Below are 27,727 nucleotides of genomic sequence, written 5' to 3'. Positions count from 1 at the left end.
TCCCATCACTCGCAGCTTCTCCACCATGCCAGGCTCTATGGCTGAACCAACCTCTCACCTGGAGATGGAGTCCAGCGGCAAAGGGGTAGGGCGTGGGGGCAGGGTGGAAAATGCTGCAACTCTGCATCCTAATCAACCAACAGGAAACAGGAAGAGGCTGGCCTGGTTGAACCGAAATGGGAAAGGGGAAAGGAGGGTGCCACAACACCCAGGGTGGGTTACTGGCCTACGGTGGAGCCAGCTGGACACTTTTAAGAGAGGTTACTGCCCCTATGGGAGTAAATACTCCCAGCCCCACAACCAACCGGAAAGGGGAGAAAGGAGCTCTGTCCTCAGGTGGACAAAGGGATAATGACTCAATGAACACTTTTGGTCTGAGAGTGCCAGGGCAGGGCATCCATTGGCACAAACAAGGGCAGCCAGCCCTCATCTGCCAGACAGGGGCTGGCCACCACAGCCCATGCAAGTATGCATGCAAGCCCATGCAGCCTTGCTTGCACCTTTACCGCCACACTAGGAGCTCTGCATACCCATGACCCCGCTGGGGCCTGACGCTGCCAGCCAGGTGGGGCAGAATCAAGGACCCTAACCTCCAGGGCCCTGCCCCGGTGAGGCCTATCCGTGGAGATGTCAGGGCTCCTTCCTGCAGTCCTGGTGCCGTGAGCCGTCCACACTGAACTCTCCCGGGAAGGCACTGGGCCCTCAGGTGCTCGGGAAGATGAGATCCTGGAGAGAAGCACTCTCAGGAAGGAAGAAAATCCTCCGAACGGTATTTGTTCCTCCTTTTGTGCAGGTCCTACTCTTCAGGCTCAGAAGTCGGAGTCTGCATCCATGAGTTCCGCCTCCATCAGGTTGGTGCGGGAGTGAATGGGCCCCAGTCCCTGCCGGCGGCCCTGCGCCCAGGCCACAGGGGCTGGGGCGCTGGGCTCTGGGCAGAAGGGGTTGGAGACCAGGGTCCAGGCTCCAGGTCGGCAGGATTCCCCAGGTCCCCAGGCGCCTGCCGCCACCAGGCACTTCTGTCGGGGCAGCTGTGGCAGCCGAGGGACCGCACTAGGGGCGGGGGCAGGGCCCAGGGCGGGGAGGTGAAGCTCCGGGGGTGCCACTAGCGGGCACACCTCCTTCTTCCTCTTCCTCCGCTTCTTCTTCCGGCCCAGGCGCTTCTCCAGCTCCGGGGAGATCTCTGCCTCAACCAGCCACAGGTTGGCTTTTTCCTCCGGCGGCACTGACGGTGGGAGAGAGAACAGGAGCCTGGGACTCTAAGCTCTGTGCGCGTGGCACCTTCTCTCCCCGGGCCCCTGCTCTTGGAGCTGGGGACCCATGCTATAGTTCTCCAAAGCCTTCCCCTCCCTCTCCCCTGCCAGAAGCTCCTGGCACTCCACTCCCAGGACTTCCTTCCAGCCTCAACATCCCCCATCTTCCTACAGGAGTGGAAACCCATACCTGGCGTTGCCACTGGGGTGACAGACACATCCTGGGGCAGTATGGCGCCTCTCCGGGCCACCATCTTGGTGACGTGCTGGGCCCAGGCAGAGGACACGTCGGCTGAGGGCTCATTGAGGTCAAAGGCCAAGCCCGCTGTGGGGATGGAAGGAAAGGGCGAGGTGCCATGACTGCCCAGGCCCTCACCATGACTGTTCCTTCCATATTCGGTACCAGTCACCTTCCCCCAGCCCGTGGCTCCCACTCAACTTAGCAAAGAAAGCCCACCCTGGTGGGCACAGCCAGATCTCTACCCATCCCCAGTCTGAAAGGCATGGGGGCCTGAGGCGACGCCAGAAACCCAGTGCCCGAAACCTGACTTCTGGAAGCCCAGGGAGAATAGCTGCAGAAGGTGGTTAAAGGTGAGGGAGATGAGTCCTTTGGAACCAAATCATCAGCAAGCAGACCCAGGGGCAGAAACAGAGGGGAGAGTAGCCTGGGATGGAGTGGTGGGGGGATGGGGGTGGGGGGTTGGAGAAGAAGGGGTATGTGAACAGAAGAAGGAGCGCCATTCCTCACAGCCTTGCAAACAGACCATGAAGCCACACCAGCCTGGAAGGGAACTGGGAACGTGCTCCAGAGGAGAACAGAGTGGAAGCTCACCCACAGGCCCGTCGTGGGAGACGGTGTGCATGCTGAAGGAGAGCTCCTGGCCTGGGTTCTGCAGCAGCTCCCGCCGCTTGGAGAAGGCCTTGGCAATCATCTTGCTCTTCTTGATCCGTTTGGGTTCATCATCACTCTGCCCCGTCAACCTGAGGGCAGAAAAATGGGGCAGGGAGTGTGGAGGAGCAGCCGCTTCCCCTCAAATCTTGCAGAAGACCAGAAAATCCATTCCCTCCAGGAAAGGAGCCTCCAGAGGGCCTCAAGGGCCCTGAAGAGTAGAGGCCTTCTCTGCCAAAAAGGGAGGCTAGAATGCAGGGCTCCTGTGCCCAGCTCACAAATCACTCCTCTCTTAGAAGACACGAAGGCGCAGCCCTTGGCCCATCCTCACAAGGACACGAGGTGTCACCAGGGGGCAGTGGTGAGCCACAGGAAAGGCCGCTTTCGGATGCTGGGCCCCTTAGAAATCACACCTGCTCAAGGCTGCGCTGGGACTTGTGAGACCTGACCGAGCCTACAGGATGCTGAGGCTGAGAGAACGAGGCAGCCAGGTCAGGACGGGCTGCTGCTGACCCCACCTGCACCAGGTGCGCCTCCAGATGAGCAGCGTGGCCTTGGTCCAGACCCAGGTGCTCATGGAAATGCCAGTTCCAAACATGGCAAATAGGTTGATCTTCTCCACCAGGAGGCTGGGGCGGTTCTTGATCTCACAGTCAGGGATGGGCTTCTTGGTGGGCAGCCCGATGGTCACATTGGCCTGGCATCTGTGGCAAGAGGTAGTAGACGGGTGAAGCTTTCTGAGTCTCTCTGGTGGTTGCCCAGACAATCAATCCCAACACTAGAAACAGCGAAGCCCACATCAATGATTTGCAATCCTAGGTGATCATTAGAGTCACCTGGGAGCTTTTAATGACTCGTGATGTTTGGGCCACACCCCATTCAATGAAATCAAATTTCTTGGGGAGGGACCCAGGCATCAGGTCTTCCCACACACTGGAAGCTGGAGCCTTTAAGGAAAAGTCCGAAGCACTCAGGATTTTTTAAATATATTTATTTATTTATTTGACTTCGAAGGGTCTTATGTTGCAGCATGTGGGAGTCAGCATGTTGCAGTCAGTTCCCTGACTAAGGATCCAATTCAGGCCCCTTCATTGGGAGCACGGAGTCTTAGCCACTGGATCACCATGGAAGTCCCAAGAAGCACTCAGGATTTTAATGAGCATGTTAACTCCTATTCCTGGTATCAGTATGGACTGTACTTCTTGAAGTAGCTGAGATGCCTTACCCTCGCAGATTGATCATCAAGTGACACAAAAAAAGCACAGGCAAACCCAGAAAGCATTAATGGGCTGTTAACCTGTTGTAGAGCAATAACTATTTCTGTGCAGCAATTTGCAATACGCTCTATAAAGAGTCCATGAGAAATAGCGAGATCTGTGGCCAACACAAGAGGTGGGGAGAAGCCAAAACATACAACGGTTTAACAATTACAAACGCACCAGCCAGGCAGCCTTGGGGATGAGAGGGAAGGGCGGAGCTGGGCAGCGACCCCAGGGCTGTTGGCCATGTCTGCAGATTACAGAGCAACTAACAGAGTGAGCACCCAGAGCAAGACGAGCAGTTTCTCTCGCCCTCTGAGGTTGGAACCTAACAGACCCCTGCTGGACCGCAGAGAGGGGTCTCCAGTGCCCACCACTGCAGGTCCTCAGTCCCCCACTCACAGCACGTAGTCCCGGAAGCTGCGCTCCCACTCAGCCTGGTTGAAGAAGTCGTAGAAGTGGCAGCTGAAGGTGATGAGCACAAAGCCAAAGGCCAGGAAGCCAAAAATGCCTGTGGAGGGTCAGGGGTGGGGCAGGGCGTCACCCATCCCAGGTGTGGGAGCAGCAGTAGGGAGGAGGGTGTTCACCCTACACGGGCCTGAAAGACTCTGGGATGACTTCGTGCTGGGCTCAGTTTAAGAACTGTTTTTTCTACAAACTTATGGTTACCAAGGTGGGGGAAGTGGGGCATGGGTAAATCAGGAGTTTGGGATTAGCGGAGAGAAACTACTCTATATAAAATAGATAAACAAGGTCCTACTGTATAGCACAGGGAGCTATATTCAATATCCTGTGATAAACCATAGTGAAAAGAATATGAAAAAGTATCTATCTATAGATATATATATGAGTCACTTTTCTATACACTAGAAATTAACATTATGATTCAAGTACACGTCAATAAAACATACAAAAGAATCGTTTTCTCCAAAATAAGGTAAGAAATTAGAGGCAGTTAAGGGCTCTAAAAAGGCCTCAAGTGTTGACATGAACTTGAATTCTTCCAACTGAGAAGGAAGGTACCTTCCCTTTTGAGCTGCTACCACCAGCATCACCGCCAACACACACACACACACACACACACACACCACACACACACCACACACACACAGAGCCTAGTCTTGCCCCCTGGCTGCTAACTGCTAACTTCAGCCTCCAATACCCTTCCCCAGTGGGCGTGGTGATGGACTGACCCACTCACCCAGACGCAGCATGGTCTCATTGATCTTGCTGGCTGCCTTCTCGCTCAGCAGCCCAGGGTGGTTGCTCTTGATGGAGAACAGGGTCATGACTCCTGAACATAAGGGAAATGGCAGACATTAGTGGGGGCCCAACCACTCTTCTGGGAGGGATGTGTGTGTGGCATCCTAGGAGGGTCCTATGGTCCTGGAGTCCCAGGTCTGATGACTCTTGTGCTGATTTAAAGCTGGAGGAACTGGAGACACTGGAGGGCAGCTGGTGGCAGACATGCTATGGACAGGAAAGACTGGAGCAGGGCAGGCAGACAGTGGAGACCAAAGACGCCTCACTCCCGGTCCAGCCTCCCCAAGAAAGGCCGTGGGTCAAAGTTATTATGATGAAAAAGGCCAAAGAAGAGATCCCCGGACAGTGCTGTCCAAGAGAAATACAATGTGAGCCACACTCATAATGTCAAATTTTCCAGAGATGGCTGGATAGCATCATCAACTCAATGGACATGAGTCTGGGCAAACTCTGGGAGATAGTGAAGGACAGGGAAGCCTGGCATGCTGCAGTCCATGGGGTCACAAAGAGTCAGACATGACTGCGCAACTGCACAACCACTCATAATCTCAAATTTTCTAGAAGCCACCTTCAAAAAGTAAAAGGACACAAATGAAATTAACTTCAATACACCTTAAAAACAATAAATCATTGTCTACGACATTATCATTTCAACGTGTAATCCATACAACAAGCTGTTAATGAGACAGTTTACTTCTGTGTGTGTTTGAGTCTTTGAAGTGCAGTTTGTATTTTATGCTATGACACGTCTCAACCTGGACTAGTTTCAACACACGTGGCTGGTGGCTACTGCACAGGAGCACACAGATACAAAACACACATCAGAGGCCCAGCCACTGCCAAGGAGATGGAAACAAGGTGGGCTGAACAGGAACTGGGGGAGGAAACTGAAGTTTACAGAGAACGCTCAACAAAAATGAGCTCAGACATGGAGGCTCATTGTGGAGGCGGCAGATTGAAACAGGGAAATGAGGAAACAGAATCTGTGTGTGTTGTCAAAACTCTGCGTGTGTGTGCACTGTGGGCAGAAAGGAGCTGAGAAACCAAGCTCCAGAGACTGAGCGTGTATATAAATTCAGGGCACACACACGATGGAAGGCCCCCAGCTGGCCCACGTGGATGAGGTAGGTTACTCAAGGTGTTTATCACACAAGGGCATCTGGTCAGAGCTGAGCAGGGGTAGGGACCCAGCCCAAGCTCCACTCAGCAAGCTGTTAGCCCTCACATAAGGCTGGATTGAAGGCAGCATTTTTCTGGCCGAACAAAGGTGCTGCCCCACACCAAGTGTCGTGGCGCTGTGTCTGTCTGTGGTGCTGTATCTGTCCTTCCCCTTTGCCCCAAGGCCCCAGTGAGTCAGCTGAGGTCCTGCCTCAAAGCAGCAGAGCTGGCAGCTCCTGGCTCCTGCTTACACAGAGCAGGTGCTCAGCCCAGTCCTCACTCACCTCGGATGAGGAAGTAACCTCCCACAATGAGCACCAGGCCAATGGGGGCCAGCACGAAACCAGCACGGTATCGGTAGTTCTTATAGCCCACAAAACAGATGCCGCTCACAGAGTCCCCGTCCACCTGCAGGAAGAAGGGGTAGGGGGACAGAGTTGGTCGCTTTCTCCCTCACCCAAGTCCACCCCACACGGGTCCCCACCCCGCACCAGTCACTAGACCTGGGCGACGGCGAGGATTGCCACAGTGAGGACAAAGGGGAGTGACCACGTGAGCAGGTGGAAGTACGAAGTCTTGCCCGAGAGAGGCTGGTAGGTGGTCCCCAGGGCTTTGAAGGAAGTGTGCCAGGCGTAGGTGAGGACCACAAACCAGACGACGCCGGCCATCAGGGCGTAGTACACGATGACAAAGATGATGACGCAGGACAGGGTCTCATTGGAGCTGTGCAGACAAGTGGGGTGTCACTTGGGGCGCTCATTCTGTATTCCATCTACCAAGTCTCCCCCCCCTCTGGCCCTGTGGTCCCCAGACTCCTGGCTTCTAAGGTCTGAAGGTTCTTCTAGGAGTCAGGGCTTGGAGACCAGGCTCGGGTCAGAAGTGAAGAGGATACAGAAGATGTGAATGGTCCAGGCTCTAGTGCTGAAGACCTTGGGTGCAACAAGGCAGAGCCGAATCCCACGGTGAAAATCTCCATTTCCAGTCCAACCTGCCCCTTTTGTGGAAAATGGGCATCAGCCTCTTCCCCTCGCCCTCGCCTCTGGGAACCCAGGACACCTACGTGGGCTCCCCGAGCCTCATGGTGCCATCAGCACGGCAGACGATCTCCCGGCGGGCCCCATCCATGAACTGGGCCAGCCAGCCAATGCTGCCCACGAAGAAACATGCATTGACATAGAAGAGGATGACGGCGGGGTAGCGATTGGAGTTCCGCCAGTCAGCCACAAATGTGGCCTAGAAGAGAGAAGAGAGGCCCGTTTCATGGGGTTAGGGCTGTTCTGCCACTCTTATCGGAACTCCCCACCCCTCTAATCACCACCCTTCCCTGAAGACCCCTGTCAAGTTCTCCTCCCCCCGATTCCCAGAGCCCAGCCTCCCACGGACAATTGGCTCCCTCCCTACTTTACAGCAGCCTGAGGGTCCCGGGCCTCCACCTCTCCCTCTGCCCTCCACCCGGGGCCTGCCCTCCACTGACCAGGGTGAAGAGTGTGCAGAGGCCCGTGACAGCCCCAAAGGCCGCGATGTAGCTGTGCATGTCCTGGTGCTCGGCCTCGGTGAAGAGCGGGTTCTGACACTGGATCCCACAGCCCTCCACATCCTCATACCAGCTCTTGGGGTTGTCAGTCCGAACCAAGGGAGCCTCGCATTGGCCGGAACTGTTGAACTTGATGTTCTGCACCTCATTCTGGCACGGAGAGAAGGGGAGAAGACAATACAACGGAAAGCAGTAGGCTCGAGGTGACCTTTGGTTTAATAGGAGGTGCAGGGTTAGCATGGCAGAGAGGCTGAAAGCGCAGGTGCTGTAGACAACCTTCCAGCATCTGAATCCCAGCCTTGCGGCTCAGGTACCACATAGCCTAGGGCAAGTTATGTGACCTCCCTGTTCGCTGTTTCCTGATCTATAGGACAGCAGTACTTACTTCATGGTGTGATCTAAGGGTTAAGTGAATAAATAAATGCAAGATGTTTAAAATGTATTTGGACAGTAATAAATAATGATTACTATTATTATTATTATTAATGTGCTCTCTTTCACCCCAGAACTAGATCCCATCCCTGTCTTGGTGTCTCTTGCGTTTTACATGTGCAAGCCTTGACTTCCTAAATAAACGATAAACTTTCTGAGAATAGGTTTGTCACTCATGACTCCTGTAACTCCCCACTGTGTAATAGAGTGGGTGCTCAAAAATGTTTTATAGCTAGACAAGATAATCCCTGATGGACGGGCCCAGTTTTGGTTTGGGTCTGTGGCTCGCTGAGCCCATGACTTGGGATCTTTCAGCTCACTAGGCTCCAAGCTTCCCTGCCCCTGCTGGGCCCTGTCCCCGTGCCCAGCTCAGCCCCAGCCCTGCGGAGCACTCACCGGGCAGCCCTCAGGGAAGTGGTCGGGGGTGCAGCGCAGGAAGTCGGGCCAGCCCCGCTCCCTCTCCACGATGGCACAGGGGCCGCGGGTGGCCTGGCAGAGGGTACGGCTGGGCAGCTCCACCCGGTCATTCTCACACTTAGGCATGTACACAGCACACAGTAGGGGCTGGATCACTGCCCAGCAGCGGGGGGCGTTCCGGAGGCCTGGGGGTGTAGCCACAGTGTGGATACATTGCAGTGAAGACCCTTCCTCACTTTGACCCACAGACCCAGCTGCATCCCTGTTCCCTGGGCCTAAAGCATCTCTCTTGGCCACGCTGCAGGCCATGACTGCTCAGTTCCATCAGGCACAGCATTTCTCAGCCGGGCATTTGGGTGGGACCATTCTTTGTGCAGAACTGCCCCATGTACTGCAGGACATTTGGCATCCCTAGAACCTGCCTACTAAATGCCAACAGAACCCCTAAGTCCTAGTGACAAGCAAAAAAATGCTCCCCACCCCTCCCACTCCAGGCTTGGGACTGGAAGAAGCTTGATGAGGACTTCTGGGACACTGGTGATGTTCTATTTCTTGATCTGGTACCAGTTACACGGGTATATTTACCTTGTGAAAATCAATCTGTGCCCCTTTTCTCCATGTATTAATACATTGCAGTTCAATTCAAGTTTTTAAAAAGCAGCCCCCATTTCAAAATGACCCAAATGTTGGCACCTCTGGTTGAGAACCCAAAATCAATTTACCTTTTAATTTTTCAGGGGCATTCTTAAACCTTCTACAGTCCATGGGGAAGGAGGGCTGTGGGACCCACCCCCACAGGGCCCGTGCACCAGATCCAGGAGGTGTTTCCCCTTGCCCAGACCCCCGGACCCTTGTTCCTCTTACCAAGCTGAGGTGGGACAGAGAACAGGTAGGAGCTTAGGAAGAGGTAGTCAGGGGAGCCAGGTACTCCAAAGCCAGAAGAGGAAACAGGAAATCAGATGGAGAGAAACAGAGGAGGCTGTTTCCAGTGCAGGGGGAGGAAAGGTCTTGTCAGCAAGACGCACACAGGTGGAGGTCTCCCAGCACCCCCGCCCCAGCCCAGGCCTCTACCCTGCTCCCCTGCTGGCTGAGCTCACTTCAGCATTCCATCCCTCTGTTCCTCCTGAATCGTCCCTCCTGCAGGAACACCTATTTCCCAAACAAGACGTTGTATTAGGAGAAGCTTCTGAGGAAGTGAGAGCCGACATGGGGAACTGCCCAGGCTGGAGCTGGTGGGGGCAGGTAACTTCTCTTTTGGGGAGGGAGGGATAAGGAGCATGGACCTCAAAATCTGGCCTGCCTGAGTCCAAACTGTGGCTCTACCATTTCCTGGCTGTGTGATCTTGGACAAATTACTTAATCTTGAGCCTTAATTTCCTCATCTGTGAAATGGGGATAATAGATTTAGTGGAACTGTGGTGCAGAGTGAGATAATGTGCCAAATGTACATAGCCCAGTACCTGTCATATACTAAGCACTCAAGAGATATTAGCTGTTACTGTTACTTATCTGAGGCCTCTGACCACTCACAGCTCTCACTAGCCAAGCCTATTCTAAGGGCGCAAAGCAAATTCCTATTGCTTAATAGGCAGTGTTCTTGAGGGACTTCCCTGGTGGTTCAGTGGCTAAGACTCTATCCAGGTTTGATCCCTGATCAGGGGACTAGTCAACTAAAAGGTGCAGCATGCTGCGACTAAAGATCCCACATGCAGCAACTAAGACCCAACGCAGCAAAATTATATATATATAAATTTTTTTTAAGTGACAGACTTTATTTTCTTGGGCTCCAAAATCACTGCAGATGACTGCAGTAATGAAAGTGACTGCAGCCATGAAATTAAGATGCTTGTGCCTTGGAAGCCTGGCATGCTGCAATCCATGGGGCTACAGAGTTGGACACAACGGAGCAACTGAACTGAACTGGTATTTTAAAAGAAGACATGTCCCTACCAACAGTTCTCAGACCTGACTCAAATCAGAATCACCTGGGGGACCTTTATCCCTCTAGATGGAGAACCCAGTCTCCAAAATTCTGACTGCCTGGGTATGGGTGGAGGACACAGCAGTGGTTGCCAGGGGATGGAGTAGGAGAGGACTTTGCCTACCAAGGGACAGCATGAGGGAACATTTGGGGGTGATGGGGCTGTTCTCCATCTCGAATGCAGTGGCTGCATCCAGGCTATGCCTTTGTCTAAACTCACAGAACTGTGACAACAAAGAAAGTGAATTTTACTGGATGTTTATTAAACAATACATTTTAAATAGGGAGGAGCTCCCTAGAGTAAAATGTATTTTAGAGGAGAAACAGATAGATGTTTAATAAAGATACTGTGGAATATGGGCTGGTCTTAGTGACTTGCTCTACCAATAAAATGTGGTGGCAGTGATGTTCTCAGACTCTCAAGCCTGGATCATAATAAGAAGCCATTCGGTTTTTGCCTGGGTCTCTTGGAACCCTTGTTCTTGGAGCCCAGTTGCCATGTAATCAGATTAACTATCCCGAGGCTGTCCTGCTGAAGAGGCCTGGTGGAGAGACTGCATAGACAGACCCTGGGCCCAAAAGAAGAAACGGAAAGGTCAGTTCACTTCAGTGGCTCAGTCGTGTCCGACTGTTTGTGACCCCACAGGCTGCAGCACACCAGGCTTCCCTGTCCATCACCAACTCCTGGAGCCTACTCAAACTCATGTCCATCGCGTCAGTCATGCCATCCACCATCTCATCCTTTGTTGTCCCCTTCTCATTGAAAGACAAAGAGATGCTGCGTTTTTCAAGTCCCCAACTTTTCCAGTTATCCCAGTGAAGGCCTCAGACATCTGGGAACAGAAACAAGCCATCCCTGCTGAGTGCTGCCCAGATTGTAGACTCATGAGCAAAAGGAATGGTTCTTGTTTTAAGCCACCAGGTTTTGGAATGCTTTGTAATATAACAATGAATAACTATTAATAGAACACATGCACACACACATACATACAATATCCTGTTATTTTTCTGGATTTTCTGATATCTGTGGTAATTAAAAAAGAGAAAAAGAAAAAACAAGCCTACTGCATAGCACAGGGCACTCTATTTAATACACTGTAATGATGTATAAGGAATAGAATCTGAAAAAGAGTGGATATATGTATATGTATAATGATTCACCTTGCTATACAGCAGAAACTAACACAACACTGTAAATTAATTTTAAATAATAAAATGTAATAAAATTAATTTTAAATATAAAATAAAAATTAATTTTAAAAATAAAAACTCACTGAAGAAAAACAAACAAAAAAAGAAAATGAAATTGCTTTAAAAAAAAGAAAGACAGCTTTAAATATATATATATAAGAAGACTAAGATCATGGCATCTGGTCTCATCACTTCATGGCAAATAGATGGGGAAACAGTAGAAACAGTGTCAGACTTCATTTTTCTGGGCTCCAAAATCACTGCAGATGGTGATTGCAGCCATGAAATTAAAAGACGCTTACTCCTTGGAAGGAAAGTTATGACCAACCTAGATAGCATATTGAAAAGCAGAGACATTACTTTGCCAACAAAGGTCCATCTAATCAAGGCTATGGTTTTTCCAGTGGTCATGTATGGATATGAGTGTTGGACTGTGAAGAAAGCTGTGCCGAAGAATTGATGCTTTTGAACTGTGGTGTTGGAGAAGACTCTTGAGGGTCCCTTGGACTGCAAGGAGATCCAACTAGTCCATTCTAAAGGAAATCAGTCCTGGGTGTTCTTTGGAAGGACTGATGCTAAAGCTGAAACTCCAATACCTTGGCCACCTCATGCAAAGAGTTGACTCATTGGAAAAGACTCTGATGCTGGGAGGGATTTGGGGCAGGAGGAGAAGGGGACGACAGAGGATGAGATGGCTGAATGGCATCACTGACTTGACAGACAGGAGTTTGAGTGAACTCCGGGAGTTGGTGATGGACAGGGAGGCCTGGCGTGCTGCAATTCATGGGGTCGCAAAGAGTCAGACACGACTGAGCGACTGAACTGAACTGATATATATAATTTGTTTATATATTTGGCTGCACTGGGACCTCAGTTGCAGCATGTGGGATCTAGTTTCCTGACCAGGGGTCGGACCGAGGCCCCCTGCATTGGGAGCTGAAGTCTTAGCCACTGGATCACCAGGGAGGTCCCAACTATCAGCTTTTTAAAGTATGCAATTTTTCTTTTTTTTCATTTTAAATATTGTTTTGTACTTTAAAAATAAAATCTTCAAGGAAAAGATAGATTATTAAATAAATCTTGAAAGACAATTGAGGGGGGACTTCCCTGGCAGTCCACTGATTAAGACCCCAAACTTCAATGCAGCGGACTTGTATTTGATCCCCTGGTCAGGGAACTAAGATCCCCCATTCAGGGCAGTGCAGCCAGAAAAAAAGAGAGAAAGAAAAAACAAACTTCCTGCATAGCACAGGGCACTCTATTCAATACACTGTAATGATCTATAGGGAATAGAATCTGAAAAAGAGTGGATATATGTATATGTATAATGATTCATCTTGCTATACAGCAGAAACTAACAGAGCATTGTAAATTAATTTTAATTAATAAAATGTAATAAAATTAATTTTAAATATAAAATAAAAATTAATTTTAAAAATAAAAACTCACTGAAGAAAAACAACAACAAAAAAAAGAAAATGAAATTGCTTTAAAAAAAGAAAGACAACTGATGAGGCAGTCAGGGAAAAAATAAGTTGGATCCTTACCCCATTTCTTACATAAAAAATAAATTCCAGATGAATCAAAATGACTGCACTATTTTAAAAAAAATTAGACTACTCGAAGAAAAAGTAGAAAATGTTTTTTGAAAATCCTAGAGTGGAGAAGGCCTTTTGAAGTATGACACAAACTAGAAATTTTGAAATAAAAGATTTGAAGAAAAGACTTCAGAAAAATAGATAGTGGCTTCCCAGGTGGTGCTGGTGGTAAAGAATGAACCTGCCTCCCAATGCAGAAAAATAGATAAATTCAGTAGGGTAAAAAACAAGATCATAAGAAAAGCAACACACTGAGAAAATATATGTCCAATAAACATCACAGGTAAAGAAAGAATTACTTTCCTTATGTGCATAAAACTCTTCTAAATCAATAAGAAACTCATAATCCTATAGAAAAATGGGCAAAAGATAAACAAGAGATCACACACAGAAAATACAAATGGCCTTTAAAAACATAAAGAGATGCCCTAGTCTCACTCAATAAATGTGAAACAGAACTATAATGATATCTTTTTTTAATCTTTAGAAGGATAAAGATCAAAACATTTGAAAATGCTATTTTGGCAAGAGCGTAGGGGGAGACTGGCAGTTTTGTACATTTTTAGTAGGAATAAAAATTATTAAATACTTATGGAGACTATCTGATACCAGCTATCAAATATACTCACAATTCCACTTTACATGTTCACAAAAATCATATATAAGATTATTTATTATAATATCATTTGTAATAGCAGAAAAGTAGAAACATCCTTAATATATATCCATCAATAGGAGACCTACTAAATAAAATGTCACACATCAATATAATAGAACACTATCCAGGCTTGAACTATTTGTGATGAACTGAAACAACCTCCACTATATCCTGTTAAACGGGTGCAGTTGAGTAGAGGATACTCAACGGAGCCTGCAGAACCACTACTGGTTATGAGAGGGAAAATAAGAACACGTACACATTTGTACACGTTAGATTCTACAAAAAGACACACAAACTAGTGTTGGCGGTTGCCTGTGGGAGGGGAAATGGGGAGCAGGAAGCAGAAATGGAAGGGTTTGACTTTGGTTACTTTTCAATTTTGTACTACCTATTTTATTAAAGTAATTAAGCTTAAAAAATAAATATGTAAATTACTGGGGTGGAGGAAGCTTCCCAGAGAAGATAAGGAAATGCAACTGGAAACAAGAAGAAAGGGGACATCGATTTTTTTTCTTTTTTTCTTTTTTTTTGGCTGTGAGACTGCCAGGGAATTCCCTTGTTTTATTTCCTTAATAAAATATGAAATAAAAATTATGAACATAGGTGTTATAATAGTTTCTTCACTTTTTCTATATTTATGTACTTTAAAAATAATATTTGACATAATTTAAACTTTAAAAAAGGATTTGTGTGATTCTGATGATCAATCAAGTTGAAATCCATTGTGCTAAGGATGGTTAAACATTAGAAAATTTCATCAATGCAATCTACCACGTTGACGGAAAAAAATCATATGATCATCTCAACAGAAGAAGTGGTTGATAAAGTTCAACATCCATCCATGGTAAAAATAATAATCGGCAAATTAGGAATAGAAGAAAATTTCCTTAATCTGATAAAATATAACTACAAGATTCCTATACCAAATATCACATTTAATGGTGAAAGGTATAAAAGCTTTCTCTTTAGAATGAAGAAAAAGTCAAGGATGAAGACTTCTGCTACTATTATCACTTCTATTTAACCATGTACTGGAGGTTTTAAGTAGTACAGTAAGGCAATAAAGAATATAGTACATATAGCTTGAAAAAGGAGGAACAAAACTCATTATTCACAAATGAGATGACTTTGTATGTATATAAATTTAGTTTGTTTACTGGATTTAAAATCAATTGTATCTCTATGCAACAGCAACCAACAAAATGAAATATAAAAGCACAATTTATAACAGCATTAAAATGTCAAGTACCTAGGAATAAATCTAACAAGTGAACTTTTTGCAGAAAATTGCAAAAAATACTGAGAAAATTAAAGATCTACATAGAATACTTAATGAAATGATTCGAAGACACAATATTGTAAAGATGTCATTTTTTCAAATTAATATATATACTCAATGTAATTCCAATCAAAACCACCAACAAATACTTTTACATGAAAATACAAAGGGTTAAGAATAGACCACACTGTCTATTAAATAGTGCCATCCTCTAAAGCAGAGGTTCTTAGCCTGGAGGTCACAAAGAGAATTTAGGGGTCCATGAACCTGGATGGGAAAAAATTATATCTAACTGAAATTTAGTCTTTCCCAATTATGAATGTGAGCAACAAACCACAGAAATGTTAGCAGTACCTGTGGCTTTGTCACAAATGGAAATTAGATACTTTTGTTGGAAACACCTCAAAATATTATTACTGCTCATCACTACCTTGACATTACAGTGCTTATTAAAACCACACTAACATTCAGAACAGAGGTGATGGCACCCCACTCCAGTACTCTTGCCCAGCAAATCCCATGGACAGAGGAGCCTGGTAGGCTGCAGTCCATGCGGTCACAAAGAGTCGGACACAACTAACCGACTTCACTCTTACTTTTCACTTTCACGCATTGGAGAGGGAAATGGCAACCCACTCCAGTGTTCTTGCCTGGAGAATCCCAGGGACGGGGGAGACTGGTGGGCTGCAGTCTATGGGGTCATACAGAGTCGGACACAACTGAAGTGACTTAGCAGCAGCAGCAGCAACATTCAGAAAACGAAGATCATGGCATCTGGTCCCATCACTTCATGGCAAATAGATGGGGAAACAGTGGAAACAGTGTCAGACTTTATTTGGGGGGGCTCCAAAATCACTGCAGATGGTGACTGCAGCCATGAAATTAAAAGACGCTTACTCCTTGGAAGGAAAGTTATGACCAACCTAGATAGCATATTCAAAAGCAGAGACATTACTTTGCCAACAAAGGTCCCATCTAGTCAAGACTATGGTTTTTCCAGTGGTCATGTATGGATGTGAGAGTTGGACTGTGAAGAAAGCTGAGTGCTGAAGAATTGATGCTTTTGAACTGTGGTGTTGGAAAAGACTCTTGAGAGTCCCTTGGACTGCAAGGAGATCCAACCAGTCCATTCTGAAGGAGATCAGCCCTGGGATTTCTTTGGAAGGAATGATGCTGAAGCTGAAACTCCAGTACTTTGGCCACTTCATGCGAAGAGTTGACTCATCGGAAAAGACTCTGATGCTGGGAGGGATTGGGGGCAGGAGGAGAAGGGGACGACAGAGGATGAGATGGCTGGATGGCATCACTGACTCGATGGACGTGAGTCTGAGTGAACTCCAGGAGTTGGTGATGGACAGGGAGGCCTGGCATGCTGCGATTCATGGGGTCGCAAAGAGTCGGACACGACTGAGCGACTGAACTGAACTGAACTGAAGTGTTATCGAGTGTACTAATAAAGAAGCACACATACATTAGATTGCAAACTTGTTTTTTAACACTTGAAAATTATATTTCAATATAATTCATTTCTTTTGTAATCCTATATGCTTTTCAATCCTTTGTGTTCTACTTTATGAATTAAAAATACTGTACTGAGAAGGGGCCCATAGGTTTTACCAGACTGTCAAAAAGGTTTATAGCTCAAAGAAGGTAAAGAACCCTGCTATACTGAAACATATACATTACCGTATGCAAAACAGATAGCTAGTGGGAAGTTGCTATACAACACAGGGAGCTCAGCCCGGTACTCTGTAACAACCTACATGGGTGGGATGGGGGCTGGGGTGGAAGGGAGGTTCAAGAAGGAAGGGATATATGTATACTTATGGCTGATTCATGTTGTTGTATAGCAGAAATCAACACAACATTGTAAAGCAATTATCCTCCAATTAAAAATAAAATTTAAAAAAAGGACCATGCTATAAAGATATGATAATTAATGGGACTTCTTTAGTGGTCCAGTGGTTAAGACTCCAAGAGCCCAAATCAGGGGACACAGGTTTGATCTCTGGTTGGGGAACCGAGATTCTGCATGCCCAGAGGCATGATTTTTTTAAAAAGATATTATAATTAAGATGGTATGATAAGAGATAGACAAATAGACATATGGAATGGAATAAAGATCCCAGAAACAAAAACATATTTGAACACTTGATTTATGGCAGACCAGTACAGAAAATAATTTTTTAAAAATAAATGATGTTGAGACAATATATATGAAACTGGAGTTCTAAAATAATCAATTCCAGGTGAATTATGTACCTAAAGTGAAAGGAAAGAAGGTAACAGAATGAATTCTTGACTTTGTGGTATGAAAGGACTTAAAAGTAAGACACAATAAGCACTAATCATAAAAAGTTTGATAAATGACTACCTTAAAGTTCAGAACTTCTGTCCAACAGAAGACCCTGAGAGAACGAAAAGGCATGCTGCAGAATAGAAAGAATTTTCAACACTTACAACCAATAAAGGACTCATATATAGCATATATAAAGAGCTACAAATCTGACATATGTAACAGATAGTCTGACAGAAAAACGGGCCAAAGATCTGAACAGAGGTTTCACAAAAGAAGAAATCTAAATGGCCAGTGAAGGAACATCTGAAAGTGCTTAACCTCACTAGCAATCAGGGAAATACAAATTAAAAGCACAAATACATACAACCACACAGCCACTAGACTGGCAAAAAAAATTTTTCTTTCAAACTTAAAATTTTTTATTTTGTCCTGGGGTATAGCCAATTAACAATGTTGTAGTAGTTTCAGGTGAATAGAAAGGGACTCACCCATACATATATATGTATCCATTCTCCTCCAAACCTCTCTCCCATCCAGGCTGGCACATAACATTGAATTGAGTTCCAGGTGCTATCAGTAGGTCCTCGTGGGTTATCCTCTTTGAAAACAGCAGTGTGTACATGACCTTCCCAAACTCCCTAACTATCCCTTCTCCTTGGCAACCATAAGTTTGTTTTCTAAATCTGTATCTCTTTCTGTTTTGTAAGTTCATTTATAAAATTCCTTTTTAGATTTCACGTATAAGGGATGCCATATGATGTTTCTCCTCTGTCTGACTTACTTCACTCAGTATGACACTCTCCAGGTCCATCCATGTTACTGAAAATGACATTATTTCATTCTTTTTTGTGTGTGACAATTGTTTATTTAAATTAAAAAAAAATTTTGCAGCCTTGTGTTGGTTTCTGCTATATAACAATGCAAATCAGCCATAATTATACTATATCCCCTCCTTCTCAAGCCTCCCTCTCCTCCCCGACCCCAACCCTCCAGGTCAACACAGAGCACCAGACTGGGCTCCCTATGCTCCACAGCAGTTTATCGCCAGCTTACAGCTGATAGTGTATATATGGTGATGCTATTTCTCCATTCATCCCGCTCTCTCCCTCTCTCATTGTGTCCACAAGTCCATTCTTTACACCTGCATCTCCCTTCCTCCCCTGCAAATAGGTTCATCAATATCCATTTTCCTTTTAACGGCTAAATAATATTCCACTGTATATAAGTACCATATCTTCTTCATCCATTCCTCTGTTGATCAACATTTAGGTTGCTTCCATGTCTTGGCTATTGTAAACAGTGCAGCAATGAACACCGGAGTGCATGTATCCTTTCGGATCATGTTTTTCTCCAGATATATGCCCATGAGTGGGATTGCAGGGTCACATGGTAGCTCTATTTTTAGTTTCTTAAGGGACCACCATACTGTTCTCCATAGTGGCTATACCAATTTACGTTTACACCAACAGTGTAGAAGGGTTCCCTTCTCTTCATCCACCATTTGTTTGTGGATTTTTTGGTGATAGCCATTCTGACCAGTATTAAGTAATATCTCATTGTACTGGTGATTTGCATTTCTCTAATAACTATCAATGTTGAACATCTTTTCATGAGACATATCTATATGTCCTCTTTGGAGAAATGTCTATTCAGATCTTCTAGATTGGCAAAAACTTAAAACACTGACAGTACCAAGTGTCAGAAATAACATGGAGCCGTGGTGACTCTTCTACAGGAACAGTGAAAAAACTGGCGTTATGTAGCAAAGCTGATATGCGTGCCCTCTTACCTAGCGATTCCATTTCTCTCAGTATGTACCTAGAGAAATTTGACCCAGGGGCACCAGGATATATAGAAAAGAATATTCACAGCAATGTTATTCATAGTAGCCAAAAACAGAGATAACTTAAATGTTTAAGAACAACCAAAAGGGGACTTTCCTGGTGATTCAGTGGTTAAGAATCTACCTGCCAATCAGGGGACATGGACTTGACCCCTGGTCTGTGAGGACCCCACCTGCGAAGGAGCAACTAAGCCTGTGCATCACAACTCCTGAGCCCATGTGATACAGCTACTGAAGCTTGCACGCCTTAGAGCCCATGTAAGGCAACAAGAGAAGCCTGTGCATCGCAATGAAGAGTAGCTCCCGCTCACTGCAACTGGAGAAAGCCCTCGAGCAGTAACAAAGACCCAGCACAGCCAAAACCAAAAACAAACAAACAACAAGAACAATAAAATAGATAAGTTGTGGTATATTGTACAATGGAGTGCTATTCAGCAATAAAAAATAAGCTGCAACAACATGGATGAATTTTACAAAATAACATAGAGCAAAAGAAATAAGACATAAAAGAATACACACAGCTCAGTTCCATCTGTTTAGAGGCAAAAAAAAAACATGCAAAACTGAAATACACCGTTCAGGGATTCCAAAACTAGATGGTAAAACTACGGAGGAAAGAGGGAATGATCATCAAAAACATCCGGGTAGTGGTTACTTCTAGAAGAGGAGGGAAGGAGATGTGATTGGAAAAGGCAAAGGGAGCTCCTGGGTGGCCCACCATCACTTGACTCAGGTGTCATTTTATATTTATTTATTATTTAGTACCTCTCTGTCGTATGCACCGTATGTATACAGGCTACATTTCACAATTCAAAAGGTAAAAATCTGAAGCAGAAATGAAAACTTCAGCCCATGGGTATTTCTCTGATTTTTATTCTTTCCAAAAATATATATTTTAAAAATGATTCTGATCATCAGCCAGGTTTGGGAACAGCTCTAAGGAAATTCTTTCTGGTCAGCCTTTGCAAATAACACACCTCCTCTCAATCTCTCAGCTAGATGTCTGAATAGCAAACGAGAAATTCCTTCCAGCTTCTCTAGCTCTTCCCTACCAGCTGCCCCCAGCTGGGGGACAGGGCTGCACACCCCTGTGCACACAGAGAGCACAGCAGTGGTCAAAGAGGCTACGTGCTGGTTCTCAGGGACCTATTTCCCCTGCCAGCCACAGGTCTCTCTGCTTTCTTACCCCATTTACCAAACCAACCAGGTCTGGCCAAATGTGGGCCATAGCCTGGATAAGTATGTTTGTCTGGTCAGCTTGGAAAACCTGCGAGGAGACATTTCAAACTATCCTGGGGTAAGATGCTGAGTGCCTGAAGAAGCCCAAGTCTAGAGAGTTGAAAGATATAGGAGAGACAGACCTGAGTTCTATATAAACTTACAAATTGGCCCAACCTGAGATATTCCTCACTTCCAAAGGCTCAGCGTTCCAGGCTGAGGAAGCTCATAGTGGCTACCTCTCTTTAGCAACTCCTATTCTAGGTTTGGCTGAGCATCAAAGAATTGATGCTTTTGAACTGTGGTGTTGGAGAAGACTCTTGAGAGTCCTCTGGACTTCAAGGAGCTCAAACCAGTCAATCCTAAAGGATATCAGTCCTGAATATTCATCGGAAGTACTGATGCTGAAGCCAAAGCTCCAATACTTTGGCCACCTGATGCGAAGAGCCAACTCATTTGAAAAGATCCTGATATATCTACTACTGGGGGCAGGAATCCCTCAGAAGAAATGGAGTAGCCATCATGGTCAACAAAAGAGTCCAAAATGCAGTACTTGGATGCAATCTCAAAAACAACAGAATGATCTCTGTTCGTCTCCAAGGCAAACCATTCAATATCACAGTTATCCAAGTCTATGCCACAACCAGTAACACTGAAGAAGCTGAAGTTGAACGGTTTTATGATGACCTACAAGACCTTTTAGAACTAACACCCAAAAAAGATGTCCTTTTCATTATAGGGGACTGGAATGCAAAAGTAGGAAGTAAAGAAACACCTGGAGTAACAGGCAAATTTGGCCTTGGAATGCGGAATGAAGCAGGGCAAAGACTAATAGAGTTTTGCCAAGAAAATGCACTGGTCATAGCAAACACCCTCTTCCAACAACACAAGAGAAGACTCTACACATGGACATCACCAGATGGTCAACACCGAAATCAGATTGATTATATTCTTGGCAGCCAAAGATGGAGAAGCTCTATACAATCAACAAAAACAAGACCAGGAGCTGACTGTGGCTCAGATCATGAACTCCTTATTGCCAAATTCAGACTCAAATTGAAGAAAGTAGGGAAAACCACTAGACCATTCAGGTATGACCTAAATCAAATCCCTGATGATTATACAGTGGAAGTGAGAAATAGATTTAAGGGCCTAGATCTGATAGATAGAGTGCCTGATGAACTATGGACTGAGGTTCGTGACATTGTACAGGAGACAGGGATCAAGACCATCCCCATGGAAAAGAAATGCAAAAAAGCAAAATGGCTGTCTGGGGAGGCCTTACAAATAGCTGTGAAAAGAAGAGAATCGAAAAGCAAAGGAGAAAAGGAAAGATAAAAGCATCTGAATGCAGAGTTCCAAAGAATAGCAAGAAGAGATAAGAAAGCCTTCCTCAGCGATCAATGCAAAGAAATAGAGGAAAACAACAGAATGGGAAAGACTAGAGATCTCTTCAAGAAAATTAGAGATACCAAGGGAAGATTTCATGCAAAGATGGGCTCGATAAAGGACAGAAATGGTCTGGACCTAACAGAAGCAGAAGATATTAAGAAGAGGTGGCAAGAATACATGGAAGAACTATACAAAAAAGATCTTCATGACCCAGATAATCATGATGATGTGATCACTAATCTAGAGCCAGACATTTTGGAATGTGAAGTCAAGTGGGCCTTAGAAAGCATCACTATGAACAAAGCTAGTGGAGGTGATGGAATTCCAGTTGAGCTGTTTCAAATCTTGAAAGATGATGCTGTGAAAGTGCTGCACTCAATATGCCAGCAAATTTGGAAAACTCAGCAGTGGCCACAGGACTGGAAAAGGTCAGTTTTCATTCCAATTTCAAAGAAAGGCAATGCCAAAGAACGCTCAAACTACCACACAATTGCACTCATCTCACATGCTAATAAAGTAATGCTCAAAATTCTCCAAGCCAGGCTTCAGCAATATGTGAACTGTGAACTCCCTGATGTTCAAGCTGGTTTTAGAAAAGGCAGAGGAACCAGAGATCAAATTGCCAACATCTGCTGGATCATGGAAAAAGCAAGAGAGTTCCAGAAAAACATCTATTTCTGCTTTCTTGACTATGCCAAAGCCTTTGACTGTGTGGATCACAATAAACTGTGGAAAATTCTGAAAGAGATGGGAATACCAGACCACCTGACCTGCCTCTTGAGAAATCTGTATGCAGGTCAGGAAGCAACAGTTAGAACTGGACATGGAACAACAGACTGGTTCCAAATAGGAAAAGGAGGATGTCAAGGTTGTATATTGTCACCCTGCTTATTTAACTTATATGCAGAATACATCATGAGAAACGCTGGACTGGAAGAAACACAAGCTGGAATCAAGATTGCCGGGAGAAATATCAATAATCTCAGATATGCAGATTACATCACCCTTATGGCAGAAAGTGAAGAGGAACTAAAAAGCCTCTTGATGAAAGTGAAAGAGGAGAGCGAAAAAGTTGGCTTAAAGCTCAACATTCAGAAAATGAAGATCATGGCATCTGGTCCCATCACTTCATGGCAAATAGATGGGGAAACAGTAGAAACAGTGTCAGACTTTATTTTGTGGGGCTCCAAAATCACTGCAGATGGTGATAGCAGCCATGAATTTAAAAGACACTTACTCCTTGGAAGAAAAGTTATGACCAACCTAGATAGCATATTCAAAAGCAGAGACATTACTTTGCCGACTAAGGTCCGTCTAGTCAAGGCTATGGTTTTTCCTGTGGTCATGTATGGATGTGAGAGTTGGAGTGTGAAGAAGGCTGAGTGCCGAAGAATTGATGCTTTTGAACTGTGGTGTTGGAAAAGACTCTTGAGAGTCCCAAGGAGATCCAACCAGTCCATTCTGAAGGAGATCAACCCTGGGATTTCTTTGGAAGGAATGATGCTAAGGCTGAAGCTCCAGTACTTTGGCCACCTCATGCGAACAGTTGACTCATTGGAAAAGACTCTGATGCTGGGAGGGATTGGGGGCAGGAGGAGAAGGGGACGACAGAGGTTGAGATGGCTGGATGGCATCACCGACCCGATGCACATGAGTTTGGGTGAACTCCGGGAGTTGGTGATGGACAGGGAGGTGTGGCGTGCTGCGATTCATGGGGTCGCAAAGAGTCGGAGACGACTGAGCGACTGAACTGAACTGATCCTGGGAAAGACTGAGGGCAGGAGGAGAAAGGGGTGACAGAGGATGAGATGATTGGATAGAATCACCAACTCAATGAACATGATTCTGAACAAACTCCGGGAGATGGTGAAGGACAGGGAGCCTGACATGCTGCAATTCATGGGGTCGCAAAGAGTCAGACACAACTGAGCAACAGAACAACAATTCTAGGTTTGCTGGGACTCTCCACACAGATGGCTTCCCTGGTGAATCCGCTGGTAAAGAAGCTGCCAGCAATGCAGGGGACCTGGGTTTGATCCCTGGGTTTGGAAGATCCCTTGGAGAAGGGAACAGCTACCCACTCCAGTATTCTGGCCTGGAGAATTCCATGGACTTTATAGTCCATGGGGTTGCAAAGAGTCAGACACGATTGAGCGACTTTCACTTTCTACACAGATGTCCAAATGAGCCTCTCTAATTCACATGACCAAAACGAACTCGTACTTTCTTCCTAAACCTCCTCCTCCTCTAGCATTTTCCAGCTTAGTGAGAGCGAACGATACCACCTTCCATCCAAGCCTGAAACATGGGTCCTCCTGCTCACTCATCAGCAAGTCCCATTGGTTCTACTTCTGAAATCCCAGGATCTGTCCACTTCTTCCAGGCTGTCACCCCAGTACAGACCACCATCATCTCTACTTCAACCATCCCTTCAACAAGCAAACCGGCTTCAGGCTTCCCTTCCTCCCATGGCTTCTTCACACAGTACTCAAGGAGATTGGTCTGAAATGCAAATATGATTCCATCTCTCTTCATTAAAAGCCTTCAGTGGCCCCTTCTTATTTTCCGGCAAACATCCAAACTTTCCAATGTGGGATATGAATCCCTTTATTTTCTAATTCTCTAGGTCTTATTTCTTAGAATCCTATCCCTCACATGCTTTGATTCAGTTCTACTGAAATTCTTATACTTCCTTAAAAGTATCAAGCCCTCTCACCTCTACACCTTTGCACATCTATATCCTCTTTCTATCCCTTCCCACCCAAATCATCCTTGGCCCCAGAAACTCCTACTTATTTCTCAGGTTGTGGGTTAAATGTCAGTTCCTCCGGAGGTCTCTCCTTGTTCCTCAAAGTCCTCTGTGTTCCCTCAGCATCCTACCAGGTCACAATACCTCATAGAGGTGTTGCTAAAGCCTGGTTTAATTGTCTGTCTTCCCTTGACGGCAGGGATCCTGTCTGTATTCTCCATCTTTATCTGCCCCAGAAACTGATCCAGGATGACTTGTAGCCAGCACCCAAACCCTTAACTGAATGAATGAGTGGACAGCTATGTACTCAGAACTCTGAGATAAAAAAAAAAAAGAAAGGAAAGAACAAGTCTCTACTTTCAAGTTTACAGAAACCCTAAATCATTTCCACCTACAAAAACACCTCCAAGAGCCAGATGACACTGACTACGTCTTAAGCCAAATCAAGTCTGCTAGCTCAGGACAGGACAAATCACTACAACTCTTAGCTGAAGGCTTGTCTGTGATTCTCACTTTTGGCTCTGGTTCACTCTACCCACTTACTGACCCAGCCCATACCTATACCTACTTCTGGCTCTACTTCACATAAAACATCTAGCAGAAAGACTAGACATAGAAAAGGAACATCCAGAAAGCATATGGGAATGGGACTGAGGTGAGGGATGAAGGGTGATGGCAGAGAAGAGCTCAGAGTAAACTAAGGACCAGGGCTCAGTGCCAGAACCCCGGCAGGACTGTGTCCCATCAGAGCCACCGCCAGTGAGGTTCAAACCTATGCAGCCAGCAGATGGTTCTAACTCCTAAACTTTTCTGCCAAAACCACTTCTGCCCAGCAACTGCTTTCAGGAGCTTGGGCTGGAGAGAGGTTCATACCCTGCCACCTTGATTTGATGATAACTACAGAAGGGCAGCATCACACATGCATTTAAGTTAGGGGAATTCAACCATGAGCCCCTGTTAAATAAATAAGGAGAGAGAGAGACAGGAGGAACATATCCTTTCATGGTGTGAGCAGCTCAGAACTGGGTGAGATTCTAGTTTGGAGACATTTAGATTTTCCATACAATTGGCTCCTCAACTCAAAAATGGAGAAGGAAATGGCAATCCACTCCAGTACTCTTGCCTGGAGAATCCCATGGACAGAGGAGACAGGCAGGCTATAGTCCATGGGGTCGCAGAGTTGGACACGACTGAAGCAACTTAGCAAACTCAAGGAAACCTTGTTGATACCTTCGTTTTGTGTGTGTCTTTTAAAAGTTTTATCACTTCTGCATTTATGTAATTTTAAAAACTAAAATTATATTTTCTATGTATGCCCCTTCTTATATACTATGCATTACTATCTGTTGCACATGCATACAAACATATTACCATAAAAGAGGATATGAACACAAAATCACAGAGACCTTACGTTGTGGCCGTTTGTGAATTTTTCAAAGCTACTATTGATTACACATGGTTTCTGCCTACATGTTGTCTTTAGAACCCAATACCCACAAAGGATGTGGCTCCACCATGGGTACCATCCTCCAAGTTCTTCCTCTGACATCTGTACCAAGCCAGGAATGACATGGCTTTGTTCAATATCCGGCAAAGACTCAGAACTCCAGCGGTCAATGTTACAACGACAGGCAGCCTACAAACACTTCTCTATCAAGATGCTGGGGCAGAACAGACGTATGGGACATCCAAGACCTATCAAAAGAAGGAGGTTCCCATGTCTGCTCCTGGCTTTCGATTTTAGTTTCTGTTTCTTCAAGGACACTTTTGGAACCACACTAGCTACAAGCAAGGGTGGCGAGGCAAGTCCCCAGCCCAGAAGAGTGACAAGCGGGGAGCTAAATCACTCCACACTGCTAAAGAAGGACCTGCTTGGGTTTAGTCTGCAGTTTTTCAGATCAGGTCATAATCCCAGCATGAGGTGAGGCTTCTGGGACTTCAGGCCACCATGTAAGTATCCAAGGGCCCGGACACCCCAGACTTAAGTGTCCTTCCTCAACGCAGACCAGTCTGAGAATCCAATCGTCCCAAGAACACACAAATGATGGTTAGAAGAGTCTCATTCCTTCACAATTTCGGACAGGGAACGGAGTCCCCATTTTTCAGATGAGGAAACTGAAATCTCCTGTCAAAAGCAGGACAAGATCACAATCCTCTGGACTTCTGGCTCCCAAAACAAGATTTCTGGAACTTTCTGATTACCTTTTAATTACTCATTACCAGGGGTTTCTTACCTTTCACAGATTTCACTCAATTTTTTTCTCCCCATCTTCCCTCAATGCCTAAATCTTCTACCCCCATCCATCTTTCCCTTTTCCCTCTCCAATTCGATTTCCTGGTCTCTGCTCCAGGGTCTAAACACCTTGCATTCCCGAGGACCCCGCTTCCAGAGTGGTACCTACGTGCAGCATCTCTTCTTAAATTAAAAAAAAGAAGAAGAAGAAGTCCTTTCCCGTGGCTCAGAGCCCCCACCCCCTCGCTCCCAGGGGCCCTCATTCCCCCTCATCCTTTGCTTCCTACCCTGCTCAGGCCCTTTGTGACCCACTCCCTCAACTTCCTCGCCTTCCCTACCCGAGGGTCTCAAGCCTGCCTCCCAAGTTTCAGGCTCTGTTCCTCCAACTCTCCCGGGTGCTGCTCCCACCCTCTCACAAGCTCAGGCCCGAGCCTATTCTTTCGGAGAGTCCCAGGAACCCACCGCCACCGCCCCCGACCTGGGCTCCGGCTCCCGCGCGCTTACCCGACCAGAGCACGAGCTTGCCGTGCGCCTCCTCCTGGGAGTCGGAGTCCCCGGCCAGCAGCGTGGAGGTGGCCCCGTAGGGCAGCGCCGAGCCGAGGCACACGTTGTAGCGCAGCGGCTCGCAGGGGGCGGCCCGGCCGCAGTGGCTCAGCAGCGGCGGAGGGCCGGTCACGGTTGCGCTCCTTCTCGCGCTCCCGCCCGCGCTCCAGGGCCCCGGCCGGGTAGCGTTCCCGCTCAAGGCCGCCCCCCGGCCCGGGGCCCCTAGCAGCAGCAGCAGCGCCAGGAGCAGGAGCTCCGGCCCCCGTGCGAGGCGGGCAGCGGCCATGGCCAAACCCGCCAACTCAGCAGAAGCCCCGGCGCCCCCGCTCGCTCTCCGGAGCCCACCCCCCCGGCCACACGCGCCACCCTGGGGACCGCAGACGCAGCTCAGGCGACCTGTGCGCCCCGAGAGTCCGGTGCCGGGTCCCCCCGGACGCCCCGCGCGCCTCGGGCCCTCGGCACCCAACTTCGCAAACTTTGGAACCCGGGGCCCATGTTGGGCGGCGGAGGCCCGGGCCGGGATGCACAACTCTCTACC

General features: G+C 46.5%; 1 protein-coding gene across 1 annotated transcript; it reads right to left on the bottom strand.

The window, feature by feature from the left end:
- Window positions 1-22: 22 nt before the first annotated feature.
- Window positions 23-27,475, bottom strand: SMO (smoothened, frizzled class receptor). The gene is made up of 12 exons (XM_068973001.1): window positions 27,151-27,475; window positions 8,182-8,387; window positions 7,294-7,503; window positions 6,880-7,052; window positions 6,323-6,542; window positions 6,104-6,227; window positions 4,600-4,692; window positions 3,801-3,909; window positions 2,658-2,843; window positions 2,083-2,231; window positions 1,441-1,575; window positions 23-1,222 (listed from the first exon to the last, which is right to left on the bottom strand). Exons 1-12 carry the CDS (start codon window positions 27,473-27,475, stop codon window positions 810-812), a joined length of 2,343 nt encoding a protein of 780 aa, XP_068829102.1. The 3' UTR covers window positions 23-809.
- Window positions 27,476-27,727: the final 252 nt, after the last annotated feature.

This window comes from Capricornis sumatraensis, chromosome 5 (genome assembly GCF_032405125.1).
Source record: "Capricornis sumatraensis isolate serow.1 chromosome 5, serow.2, whole genome shotgun sequence".
NCBI lineage: Eukaryota > Metazoa > Chordata > Mammalia > Artiodactyla > Bovidae > Capricornis > Capricornis sumatraensis.
Note: the sequence above shows the minus strand (reverse complement) of the source record. Positions and strands in the feature narration are given on the sequence as shown.